Genomic DNA, 14,244 nt, shown 5'->3' on the forward strand with positions numbered 1-14,244 from the left:
TCTGCAACGAGAAAAGCCACTGCAATCAGAAGCCCATGCATTGCAACTGGACATTAGCCTCTGCTCACCACAACTAGGGAAAGCCCATGCAGCAATGAAGACCCAGTGCAGCCAAAAATAAATAAATTTATTTTTTTTAATAAAATAAAAAATTCATCCTCATGTCCCCATGTGTGCCCATGCTTAGGTGATGAACTGCAAATTATTGTGTTGTGTGTGTTCAGTCACCCAGTCGTGTCCAACTCTTTGCAACCCCATGACTACAGCATGCCAGGTCTCTCTGTCCCTCACCATCTTCTGGAGTTTGCCCAAGTTCATGTTCATTTAAATTATTAATGTATCTCAAATATCATTCCATTTATATTTTCTTTAAAAGGATTGAAATCTATAATTGTCTACTAATAAAAATTATCCTTGGATCTCTTCTTGGCCTTTTGGCTAAGATCAAGTGTAAAAATTACCCTTGGAGATTTGGGGTGAAAAAATTATCTAAGTAATATTTATAAGTAAAATTCAATAAATGTACTAGAACTATACCTTGTTAAAGGGTTCAATAAATATTTATCAAATATCACAGAACTATACATGCTTTACTTATGTCTTCTTTCTCTTCTCAGATACGAACCCAGAGGCTGACCTCTTCGATGATGTTATTACATTCATAAGAGGAGGAACCAGAAAATATGCAACTGAGCTGAAAGAGAAACTTCTCCAAGGAGCCAGAATGATTAATGTGACTGACTTTGTAAACTGGGCCTCTTCCTTAAATGATGCTCCGGTGCTCATAAGCCAAAAAGTAAGAAATACTTATTTTCAAATAGAAGGTTTTGTCATTTTCTGACTAAATGTAACTTCATCTGAAAGACATGTGAGTATCAAAGTCACTCACTCATACCCATCCCTGAAAGCAGCATGGCATAGAAGAAAGGTGAGGAATGGGCATCAGGCCCTCGAGGACGGAGTCTCAGTCTCTCTTCCTCACTAGATGAGGAACTCCTGCAACGCTGAGTTCTCCAGGGCTCCGTTTTACTCTGAGGACTTAGTATGATTGCTTATATAGAGACTGCAGCACAGATTGGTACAAAATAGCTGCCCAGGAATTGTCAGTGCCCTTCCATCTGTGCAAGTTGTTCCTCGCCTTCAGGTGACATCATACCACCCTTTTCGACAGAGGAGAATCGTATTTATCAGGGGCCTTTGTGAAAGAAAAGTTTATAAGTTCTCAGAAAGTAAGACCAAGGATGAGAAATTCTCATGGTTAGGCAATCCATTCCTTTTTGTTTCTTGATCATAATAGTCTTCAGTTTATAAACCTTTTGTGACTTTACAGTCTGGTGCTTATTCCTAAGGAAAAAAAAATGACATTATAACTATTAATATAAAAATATAACTGCCAATGTTATTTAGCCTCATCATTCTCTCCCCAAACTAACTAAAAAGGTATCTGTTTTCCTTTACTGCTTATTTTGTTCCTGATGTTGTTAGAAAGTATTTTTCCTACTATCTTCTATAAAAGTGAAAAGGAAAAGTTTTAGTTGCTCAGTCCTGACTCTTTGCAACCCCATGGACTGTAGTTCACCAGTCTCCTCTGTCCATGGAATTCTCCAGGTAAGAATACTTGAGTGGGTAGCCATTCCCTTCTCCAGGGAATCTTCCCAACCCAGGAATTGAACCCAGGTCTCCTGCTTTGCAAGCAGATTCTTTACTGTCTGAGCTCTTTTTCCCTGTCAGTTTCACAATTATCTTCCCTCAGATCAAATTTATCTTTGATTGACCCATACTTCCATTTTATTAATGAGCTATAAAGTTGCTGACATTTTTGATAGGATTAGTTATTGGGGAATTGGGTTTCTTCAATCTTCATTACTGTCTTTAAAGAGGGAGTAAAACCACCAAAGCTACCTCATTTACGTGATTGAGAAACTCAGAAACTGCAAAACTGTGATGGAAATCTGAAAATCCAGCCAGTTGTAAATGTTCAAACACATCCATGAAAGACTTCAAATTTTTGTTCAATAGCTAGGATAAAGAGAAGAAACAAGCTAACCAAAATTAGAATCAGAAGAGGCCACTTTTATTTTGTCATATTTAAATAATATTTATATTCATTATCTTGAACTCAGTGAAATAAATCTGTCAGAAGATCTCAAATAGGAAAATAATTGGTTGAGAATTCCCTGGTGGTCTAGTAGGTTAGAACTCTGTACTTTCACTGACAAGGGCCTGCGTCTGATCTCTGGTGTGGGAACTAAGATCCTACAAGCTGATTGGCCAAAACAAACAAGAAAAGAATTGATTTAGGTAGAAGTTTACATTCAGTTCATGCATTCATTTGTGCTCAGTCATGTCTGACTCTATGACCCTATGGACTGTAGTCCACCAGACTCCACTGTCCATGGAATTCTCCAGGCAAGAATACTGCAACAAGTTGCCATTTCCTCCTCCAGGGGATCTTCCCTGGGATCAAACCTATCTCTTGTGTCTTCTGCATTGGCAGATGAAGTCTTTCCCACTGCACTACCTGTGAAGCCCTTACATTCAGATGGACACCTAAAGTGACTTGTCTTCTCATCTCTACAAAGAAAGTTCAACTGTTCTTGTATGGATCCGAGATTGTTCTCTGAAGAGGTCTTAATAATAATTTATCATATTGTATTGCTGTTGTTGTTCAGTCACTAAGTCATGTCCAGCTCTTTGCAATCCCATGGACTGCAGCATGCCACGCTCCCCTATCCTCCATTATCTCCCAGAATTTGCTCAGTTTCATGTCCGTTGAGTCAGTGATGCTATCCAGCCATCTCACCTTCTACCACCTGCTTCTCCTTCTGTGTTCAGTCTTTTCCAGCATCAGGTTCTTTCCCAATGAGTTGGCTGATCACATTAGATGGCCAAAGTATTGGAGTTACAACATCAGTCCTTTCAGTGAATAGTTAGGATTGATTTCCTTCAGGATTGACTGGTTTGATTTCCTTGCTCTCCAAGGGACTCTCAAGAGTCTTCTCTAGCACCACAGTTCGAAAGCATCAATTTTTCGACACTCAGTCTTCTTTATGGTCCAACTCTCACATCCATACATGACTACTGGAAAAACCATAGCTTTGACTCTATGGACATTTGTCAGTAAAGTGATGTCTCTGCTTTTTCATATGCTGTCTAGGTTTGTCATAGCTTTCCTTCCAAGGAGCAAGTGTCTTTTAATTTCATGGCTGCAGTCACCATCTGCAGTGATTTAGAGCCTGAGAAAAGAAAATCTGCTTCCATTTTTTCCCCTTCTACTTGCCATTAAGTGATGGGACCAGATGCAATAACCTTAGTTTTTTTCATATTGAGTTTCAAGCCAGCTTTTTTACTCTCTTTATTCACCCTCATCCAGAGACTCTTTTAATTCCTCTTCACATTCTGCCATTAGAGTGGTATCATCTGTATATCTGAGATTGCTGATATTCCCTCTGGCAGTTTTTATTCCAGCTTGTGAGTTATCCAGTCTGCTGTTTTGCAAGATGTCCTTTGCATATAAGTTAAATAAGCAGGGTGACACTATACAGTCTTGTCATACTCCTTTACAATATTGAACCAATCCATTGTTCCATGTCCAGTTCTAACTGTTGCTTCTTGACAGGCATACAGGTTTCTCAGGAGTCAGGTAAGGTGGTCTGGTACTCCCCATTCTTTAAGAATTTTCCAGTTTGTTGTGATCCACACAAAGGCTTTACATAGTCAAAGAAGCAGAAGGAGATGTTCTTCTGCAACTCCCTTGCTTTCTACATGATACAACAAGTGTCAGCAATTTGATCACTGGTTCCTCTTCCTCTTTGAAACCCAGCTTGTACATCTGGAAGTTCTCACTTCATGTACTGCTGAAGCCTGGCTTGAAGGATTTTGAGCATAGCCTTGCTAGCATGTGAGATGAGAGCAATTGTACAGTAGTTTGAACATTTTTTTGCACTACCCTTCTTTGGGTTTGGAATGAAAACTGACCTTTTCTTGTCCTGTGGCCACTGCTGAGTTTTCCAATTTTGCTGGCATGTTGAGTGCAGCACTTTAACAGCATCATCTTTGGGATTTTAAATAGTTCAGCTGGAATTCCATCACCTCCAATAACTTTGTTCATAGTAATGCTTCCTAAGACCTACTTGGCATTACACTCCAGAATGTCCTAGAGCTGCTGATTTTTTAAATCTCAAGTCAATAAAGTATCTGCTGAAGACTTACTACTGAATTTACTAGAACTATTCAAAGACCTTCATAGCTCTGTTGGCTCAGTACTACTGGCTGGATGCAAAATACAGTTTATCCTATTTTTAAGGACAACTATTGACTCCCATATTTCTAGACTAGTAGGTATTCCATCTTCCTGATAGCTCAGTTGGTAAAGAATCCACTGCAATGTGGGAGACCTGGATTCGATCCCTGGGTTGGGAAGATCCCCTGGAGAAGGGAAAAGCTACTCACTCTGGTATTCTGGCCTGGAGTATTCCACAGACTGTATAGTCCATGTGGTTGCAAACAGTCACATATGACTGACTTTCACTTTCATGCAGGCATTTTATCTAAAATATCTGTATGTTTCTTTCTTCAAGAATTGGGAGCTTGGATTTTTCATATTAATGCTCTACCTGAGAAAAAGTCAACCATAGTGAGTCCACCATGAAACACTTCTTAAATTCATCTTATTATAGAATAAATTCAGAAAATAGTAAAATAATATGAAATTTATTGACTCTGTATGGCTTTTAAATCTCTAAAGAAATTTGAGATAACGCTTAATTTAGTCTTGAAATAGATTCAAAATTATTTCGTTCTTATAAATGTAAAGTCCTTTGGTTAATTGGCATTTCCATGAGATAACTGAACAATCTATAGTCATGGATTTATTCTTTGGTAATTGAAGCATCCCATTGTCTGTGTATGATGACATGTCCAAATATTGGGATGACCATAATAAAACAATTGGCCTGTCTATTCAATTATGCAAAAAATGGGAAAATCCCCTCCCTACCTGTATTAAATTGGTTTATATTTAATTCTCTGTAGCAGTTTACATCAATTACCTAGGTATTTATGTTGCAAAGAGTTTCTCTTGGAGAAAACATGAGGAAGTTACATCAGTCTAAATTAAAAGCTGCTTAAATATATTACTGAGATTTTCTAAGCAAAGCACCTAGTTTTATTTATATTTATTTTCCACACCAAAGTAACTATGACCATGCTATATTAAGTAAAATACAGTGGCTTTGATTACCCTTTTGTTTGTGTGTGTTTCAGCAGACCCCAGATCACTTCTTGAGGAATGTCTTGGCCCAGACCAAGAATTGTCCTTCAGCTCTTCTCTGCAGAGGAGATAAGCTAGGTCACCCTTCCAGTACTGGGTTTGTCATAGTCTTCAGCTTTCATGAAAATATACTATTTCCATTTCCTGCTTGCCTGAATATTAACACAAATGGCCCTACATTTTGCCTCAATAGAATACCTGAACTGTGGTTTCTTTAGCTTACTGCCACAAACTAGTTATTAGAATGTCAGCTAAGCAAAATTACATTTAGTAAGGATTGCCTGAAAGATAAAAAGTTTATGATTTCCTCTAGAGCAGTAGCAGTAGAGATCGATTGGTATAGGTGGCATATAGCATATTGACTTCCTACAGAGTTTTATTTTTGCATTATAAAAGTGAATTTATGCTTGCTTTATTTACTGAAAGGATGTTACATAATACAACGTCCCCTTTATGAGAGCTCATGGGAGATATTACTCTTCATTCTCAGTTTCAAGGATCATTTTGTTTCTCTTGGGAATCAAGGTGAGCTTTTCTTACATGCATGTAATTATTAAAATTCAGTTGTCTTATTCAACTCGCTAGAAATATAACCAGATTTTTGACTCACTTTGTGCACTGATGGGTCCTCCTGCATGACTTTTGTGCATTTTTGTTGCTTTTGCCTTCATCTCGCCTTCGCCATGCAGTCTCAATTCTCCTTTCCCTCATTTCCCTCAGCAGCTCTTATCCACCCACATGTCAAGTTTTATTAAGCTCTTTCGGGAACAACTTTAAGTAAGAATGAGTTAATTGATCTACCATTTTTGTTTATCATGCAATTCTTAGAATGATGCACCAGATGTTAAAAAACATCAGAAGAATTTTAAAGAGGTGTGGTACCAGTGTTCTACACTATAGTCATTACAGTTACAGTGACATAGTAAAAATCATCTCTAACTCTCTTGTACAGCAGTTTAAAACAAAACACTTTTTCAACAAACTAAATTTGGTTCACATAGTTTCATTAAGTTGACATTAAGAAACTTAAGTGTAGTTAATATTAAACTGTATTGTGAATTCATTGTATTTTAGCATGTCACATGATAGATTACATCTACTGAAAATTCATAATTTTTATGAATTAGCACATAGGATTCAGATTTTAACTTTGACATCTTTACTTGGGAGAAAGAAACCTCTACTGAAAATGGTTGAAAGAGAACAGTTAGTTAGTATGGGAGAACAATGAAAACTGTTTTCTTACTTAACAGAAGGCCAAAGTTCAACCAGGGGAAAAAAATGCGGCTCTTAAAGCAAACTTCAAGAAGTGCATTTTCATTGTTCTTTGTCTTCTTTTGGGATTCTTGACTCCAGGGGCTCCTCTGAAACTATTTGCCATTGCGCGTCATTTCTTTTTATCTCTTTAAACACTGTTTATGAATTTCATCCAAACTGTATTTTCTCTGTGACCCTCTAGTCCTGTATCTTCAGTTATCTGGCCTTGACTTTCCTTTGAAGGGTAAAAACAAGAAGGATTTCTTTTCTTGAAAATCAAAATAACTCCACCACATACTTATGCTGTTTGTGCTAATGTGGCAACACTGGTAAGAGGTTTCTTTCTTCCAATTAAATATGTCAGAGTTGGAATCTGAATCCTACATGCTAAATTCATAAAAGACTCTGCTGGGGGACAGTTGTGGGGACTTTGTAGAAGTTCTTGATGTATTCAGGATATGAGCCTATTCTCTTATATAACAGTGTTACAGATGTCTTCTTTCATTGAGGACTTTCACCCTTGAGTGGCATCCTTTTTTGTTTTTATTGGCTGCGCCATGTGGCTCGTGGGGATCTCTGTTCCCCAACCAGGGATCAAACCTGCATCTCCTGCAGTAGAAGTGCAGACCACCAGCAAAGTCCCTTTTCTAGTTTTTTATTTTATTTTTTTATATAATTTATTTTCTTCTTTTGGGCTGTATCAAGTCTCAGTTGCAGCATGCAGGAACATTCATTGTGGCATGCAGGCTTCTCTGTAGCTGAGGCACACAAGCTTAGTTGCCCCATGGCATGTGGAATCTTAATTCCCTGACCAGATATCCAACTCATATCTCCCACATTGCAAGGGATTCTATCAGAGTAGCTTAAGGCTTGAGGTGATTTTATTTTTTTCCGAAGAAACTACATATTTATATTTTAAAAGCTTCTGGGGTACTGACTCAGGATTATGTTTAAACTGGCTGCAGTCTTTGCCAGGGCTTCCTCAGTTCCAATTCCCTCTTACTTCTAGGGCTCTGGTCCTTGAGTCTCAACCAAAAACACAACTTGTTTACCTTTGTTGTTTCTGAATTCCAATCTTTTTCCCAGCCCAGTAACATGCTGCCCTACTTCTTAGCTCCTCTTTCTGATTTAGGAAATGTGTCAAAGGGACTGTTGACTCAAAAGTACTGATCTCGCCTCACTGAATTTCCACCACCTCCCTGGTCTTAGCCTAGCCATTTTTTTGTCATCTTGTTAGTTCTCCAGGGTCTTCTAGGGGATTTTTATTTATTTTTTTTCCTTTATTTATTTATTTATTTTTTCAGTGGGTTTTGTCATACATTGATTTGAATCAGCCATAGATTTACACGTATTCCCCATCCCGATCCCCCCTCCCACCTCCCTCTCCACCCGATTCTAGCGGATTTTTAAATTTCACTTTTATTTACTTGTTCAGCTTTTCTCATTGTCCTCAGAAAAAGGATTGGTTAACATTATTTAATCTGTCATTACTCTTCTGCAGGAATTTGTGGTATATTTTTTAATCTCATCTTTCTTGAGTCTTCAGATTCTAATTTCTTCTAAATTTTGCTATCTCATTTCAAAGTACTATGCCACCAAAGGGTCTCATTTGCAACCCTATGGACTATAGCCTGTCAGGCTCCTCAGTCCATGGGATTCTCCAGGCAAGATTACTGGAGTGGGTTGCCATGCCCTCCTCCAGGGAATCTTCCCAATCCAGGGATTGAACCCAAGTCTCTGATGTCTTCTACATTGGCAGGTTGGTTCTTTACCACTAGTGCCACCTGGGAAGCCCATATATGGTTTATATAGATTTATAATACATAACTCTATATATTCTATATGTGTTATATATGTAACATAACTCTACTGTAAGAATTTTTTAAATTCTTCACTATATTACTAGAGTAGTCTTTTTGTCTTTATACCCTCAAATCTCAACTTCATACTCATTTTCTCAGGAAAACTTTTCCAAACTTCCCTGATTCAATTGTGACAACTATGTATCTTACTCCAGGAATTTAAGGATACAAAATAAATCACTTTGCTTCATTTATTTGAGTATAATTAAATTTGAGATTTCCACCCTTCCATGCTGCTGGAAAATCCATTCATCATTCATTTGTTGGATGGGTTCAGGGTGGTTCTTGCTTGTCCAGATGTTTCTCTTTGGGAAATAAGGATATGATATATGTAAGTATTTAGTCCATTGTGGTCACCCTGATGACCTCATGGTTCAAGTTTACAAGTTTACTTGACATCTAGCGGTTTCAAACTTTCCATGCCAAGATTGTGCATTGGAGACATTGACAAACCTGTAGCCTGGTCCCTGATAGCCACCTTCTCTAGGGCCCCTTCAAAGATTTTGCTACTTGCCAAAACAGCTGTTAGAGATCTAGTTATGGTTCCTGCTACTTGAAGTATATGCTAACTCTATCCCCTTCCTGGACTGGAGGAAAGCTCTCTCTCAAAGGTAATAAAAAATTTATTTTTAGGGACATTCTGGACTTGGCATCACACATAAACCTCCTCTTAGACAAGAGATTGCAAGCACTTGTCTACCTTCCAGAAGGGGAAGACAGAAAAAAGGCAGCAAAAAGGATTCACAATAAATATGTCAGTAAATTATCTTGCAGTATCAGTCTCCTTTCCTCAGTAATGGGCTTCCCTGGTGGCTCAGATGGTAAAGAATCCACTTGCAATACAGGTGACCCAGGTTTGATCCATGGATCGGGAAGACCCCCCACCCCCAACCCAGAGAAGAAAATGGCAACCCACTCCAGTATTCTTGCCTGGAATATCCCATGGACAGAGGAGCCTGGCAGGCTACAGTCCATGGGGTCACACAGAGTCAGACAAGATTGAGTGACTAACACACTTTATCTCTATAATGGGATGTCCATGATTACAGAGATCATGGCTACTTTTGATCATTAGTATAGGCTTAAAAGCTAACATCTTGTTGTTGTTGTCATCCATTTAGTTGTGTCCGACTCTTCACAACCCCCTGTCATGCTCCTTCATCCATGGCATTTTCCAGGCAAGATTACTGGAGTGGGCTGCCATTTACTTCTCCAGGGCATCTATCCAACCCAGGGATTGAACCCAGGTTTCCCGCATTGCAGGCAGGCTCTTTACCATCTGAGCCACCAGGTCTTAAAAGCTAACATCATAGCTGACAATAATAATCATTTGATAAGCCTTTGTTGAATTAGTGAATCAAAGAATAAATAATTTAGTCAAAAATATTACATAAACTAAAATATCAGTCAGTAGGAAAAGACCTAAAATTAAACGTTTTTCTCTCTTGCAGCTGGCTCCGATATATGATCTGATTCCAGTGAAAATGAAAGACGCACACCTCAAGAAACAAAATTTGGAAAGAGCCATTGAAGACTACGTCAATGAATTCAGTTTAAGGAAATGCCAACCGTGCCAAAATGGAGGGACTGTGGTTCTGCTGGACGGAGAATGCGTGTGTTCCTGCCCAAGAGAGTTCAAGGGAGTGGCCTGTGAAATAAAAAAATAGAAAATTTCTAAAGGTGAGAACAACCTCGTTAACATCATTAAGGACAAAAATATGTATTGGGATGTTATTTAATTTGAAAGCTAGTTCTTCAATTAATTTGCACTAAGCTTCTAGATTAGCCATATAAACAGAGGATAAAAATGGAATGAATAATGGAAATGGACAGATCAACCTTTATGTGTCATTTAGCACACAGTTAACCTCTACCTCTTCCTCTAAGTAGAGCTACAGACAATAAATTGTAATGATTGTGTTACTTTTTTAGTTATAAAAATTTTACATAAAGGGATAAGTTTACAGAAGTATAACAAACATCCAGGAACTCACCATGTGGATATGTGTGTGTGTGTGTGTGTGTGTGTGTAAATATATATATACAATAAATACTTCAGAACCCCTTTATAAGAAAAACATTCACAGATACAATAGAGTACTTTGTACCTCATCATCTCCCTGCAAAAAGCCCAGGTTGATTCTTGTCTCCCACAGAACTCAGATACAGTTACTGTCTTTTTCTTCCCGTTTTATTGATATATAATTGATGTACAGCATAGTATGAATTTGAGTATAGCATAATTATTTGACTGATATTTCACTTACCTGATTATCACAGTAAATTAGGTAAACACCCATCATCTCATCTATTAATACAAGATTAAAGAATTAGAAAAAAAATACATTTTCCTTGTGATGAGAACTCAGGATTTACTCCATTAACAAGCTGCATATACTGTGCAGCAGTATTAATTATATTTACCGTGTTGTACCTTGTATCCTGAGGCCCTCCCTGTAACTCAAATGGTAGAGAAACTGCCTGCAATGCAGGAGACCTGGGTTCGATCCTTGGGTCAGGAAGATCCCCTGGAGAAGGAAATGGAAACCCAAAGCAGTTATTTATCTTATAACTGGAAATTTTACCTTTTTGACCATCTTCATTCAATTTCACCTATTCCAACCCCCATCCTCTGGTCACCACAAATGTGATCTCTTTCCCTATGAGTTTGTTTGTTTATTTTGTTGGTTTTGAAGTGTAATCAACCTATAACACTATGTTAGTTCCTGATACACAATATAGTTATTCAATATTTCTATATGTTTCAAAAGGATCACCATGCTGATATGTCTAGTTATCATCAGTCACCCTACAAAGATTAAATAGTTATTGACTACATTCCTTACACTGTACATTCCCTACCCCGACTCATACTTTGTACTTCTTAATCTCCCTCACCTATTCCTCGCCTTCTTTTACCCTCCTCCCCTTACAGTCACTTTCATTAAGTTAGGAGTGTTTCCTTCTGGTCCATATTTTTCACTTTTTCCAAATACATCTGTGCCAATGGGAAAATATCCAATGTTGTTTTGGATGATTTTTTAATCTACATAAATGGTATTTACTGAATTTTAATTTTTTAATTTTAACTTTACTATCCTCCCTGGTGGCTCAGATGGTAGAGTTGGCCTGCAATGCAGGAGACCCAGGTTCGATCCCTGGGTTGGGAAGATCCCCTGGAGAAGGAAATGTCAACCACTCCAGTATTCTTGCCTGGAGAATCCCATGGACAGAGGAGTCTAGCAGGCTCCAGACCAAGAAAACTGAGATTCTTCACATTTTACAGCTAATCCCCTGGAATTGTATTTCAATATTTTGCTTTTTTCAAGGAGGAGCGACTTTAGCCATCTTTCTAAAACTGAGGATTTTAATTAGAATCCTAATAGAAAAGTAAGTTTTAGCTCAACTGTTAATTATTACAAGATTAGCTGGATTAATTTCTTTTGAAAATCATAACTTACTTTTTTTTATTGAATAAGCAGTTTCCTACAACAAAATGTCTGAAACAATTATGCAGTTTCCTCAAAGATTTCACAGCCTCAAGTTTATCGTTCAACCACCCTTTCAACAAAGGTCCGTATAGTTAAAGCTCTGGTTGTTTCCAGTAGTCATGTATGGATGTGAGAGTTGGACTATAAAGAAAACTGAGTGCCAAAGAATTGATGCTTTTGAACTGTGATATTGGAGAAGACTCTTGAGAATCCCTTGGACTGCAAGGAGAACCCACCAGTCCATCCTAAAGGAGATCAGTCCTGAATATTCATTGGAAGGACTGGTGCTGAAGCTGAAATTCCAAGACTTTTGGCCACCTGCTGTGAAGAACTGACTCATTTGAAAAGACCCTGATGCTGGGAAAGATTGAAAGCAGGAGGAGAAGGGGATGACAGAGATGAGATGGTTGGATGGCATCACTGACTCAATGGACATGAGTTTGAGTAAGCTCCAGGAGTTGGTGATGGACAGGGAGGCTGACGTGCTGCAGTCCATGGGGTCGCAAAGAGTCGGACACGACTGAACTGACAGAAAATTTTTTTGTATTTACAAAGAAAATTTTTAAATTTTCACATTACAAGTGTCTTTTGCCCTTCTTAGCAAATGCAGAAACTCAAGAATATGCTGACAATATACATGTTAATATTTCTCAGAAATTTTAGGATAACTGATTTATCCTATATACTAACTCTGTCTCTCACCTATCTAAAATGTCAATCCTATGTTCTGTATTCCAAGCAGCATTTGTAGCAAAAACTTCATATTCAGGACCTCTGTTTTCTACCTATTTCTCTATATGTGGAATATCCTTCAGCTTTCTGTAATTTCTTCAGCTCTGTCTTCTAATTTTTCAGCTACATAGGATATAGTCTTATATCCTATAACCAATGAGAATTTTCTCAAATTTATTTTAATCATAAACTAATTATAATTAATTATAAATAAATTTAATTTCTATTTGAGTGGTTTCTTTTTTTAAGTCTGTTTTTTTCTTTCTTGGCCTACTGGATGTTTCCTATTTCTATTTCTTTAAACATGCTGGTGGTGGTTTAGTCACTAAGTCATGTCCAACTCTTGTGGCCCCATGGACTATAGCCTGCCAGGTTCCTCTGTCCATGGGATTTTCCAGGCAAGAATACTGAAGTGGGTCATCATTTCCTTCTCCAGAGGATCTTCCCGACACAGGGATCAAACCCGGATCTCCTGCATTGCAAGTAGAATCTTTACCTACTGGCTACCAGGGAAGACCTTTGAACATGCTGAACATGTTCATATAAAAGTCTCTCTCAGATTGGCCTAGAATATATGGTTTCTACACGTACTCATTCTCATGGCGTTTTTTTCTCCCTTGAGTATTAATAGTTTTTTTTTATCTCAGGCCTAGTCTTCAGTGAAATTTGTTTCCTGTGGGAACCTTGTATATTCTGGGTAGAGATGGTAATCCTAGGGTTGTTTGTCTCTAGGGGTATCCTGTTGTTTTTATCACTTTGCACCAGTTTTTCATGTAAATTTCTTTATTTGGATTCTACATTTTGTATTCATGAATAATGACAATCAAGGTCCCTCCTCCTATATACATCACATGCATGAAAACACTGGTGTCTTCTGGCTGACTTTTCACACCTGACCATGAGTTCCTCGCTGAGACACTAGACCACAGTGAAACCTTTCTTGCTGACTCTTTCCCTCATGGAAACACTTCCAGGCATCCAGTTTTCTACAGAACGTTCCATTCCACATTTCCACATACACTGGACTGACCCCCATCATGAGGCTGAAAACCTTAGGACGTCATCTTTCTTTTTGCATACTATTTACTTAGGGTGGAAGACTCTGCAACTTTCTCCTCCTTCAACCAATCCAACCTCCCTCTCCTTATGTGTTTCTACTTCTCCCAGACCAATGGTTCTCAATCTAGTTGCTAACTGTATCAATATTAACCTATTAGCTTTTTTTAAGGGCAAAATAGAAATATAACAAAACAGATATCCACCCCCAAATCAATTAAACTGGAACCTGTGTGGTGGATCCTGGGTTGCCATGGTTCTTTTTTTCTTCTTTCTCTCCCTCTCTACCTTTTCTTTTCTTTTTCTCTCTTTCTTTCTCTCTTCTTTTAAATCCTCTGGTTATTCTAGTCTATTTAGCCAAGGTAACAAACCTCTATTCTGGACCCAGGTCAATTAACACCTCCAGCATCTCCAGGCATCCATTCTCTAACTACGCGCTGACCACGTCCCCCCCGCCCCCGCCCCCCTGCTCTTTTAGCACTAATCACATTTACTCTCCCAACACCAGATGAACATTCCCTCTAGTTTGGAAATGCATCTTATATCTTAAACCTCACTGTCTTCCCAACACCTG

At 38.2% G+C, this 14,244-nt stretch overlaps 1 protein-coding gene across 1 annotated transcript in view; it reads left to right on the plus strand.

Annotated features, from left to right (window-relative positions):
* Window positions 1–14,244, plus strand: part of C9 (complement C9) — a 63,149-nt gene that overhangs the window by 48,458 nt on the left and 447 nt on the right. The window contains exons 9-10 of the mRNA XM_043489093.1: window positions 618–796; window positions 9,843–10,071. Coding sequence (XP_043345028.1) covers window positions 618–796; window positions 9,843–10,058 — 395 coding nt within the window. The 3' untranslated portion in view covers window positions 10,059–10,071. The remainder of the gene's footprint in view (window positions 1–617; window positions 797–9,842; window positions 10,072–14,244) is intronic.

This window comes from Cervus canadensis, chromosome 16 (assembly GCF_019320065.1).
Source record: "Cervus canadensis isolate Bull #8, Minnesota chromosome 16, ASM1932006v1, whole genome shotgun sequence".
NCBI classification, from domain to species: domain Eukaryota; kingdom Metazoa; phylum Chordata; class Mammalia; order Artiodactyla; family Cervidae; genus Cervus; species Cervus canadensis.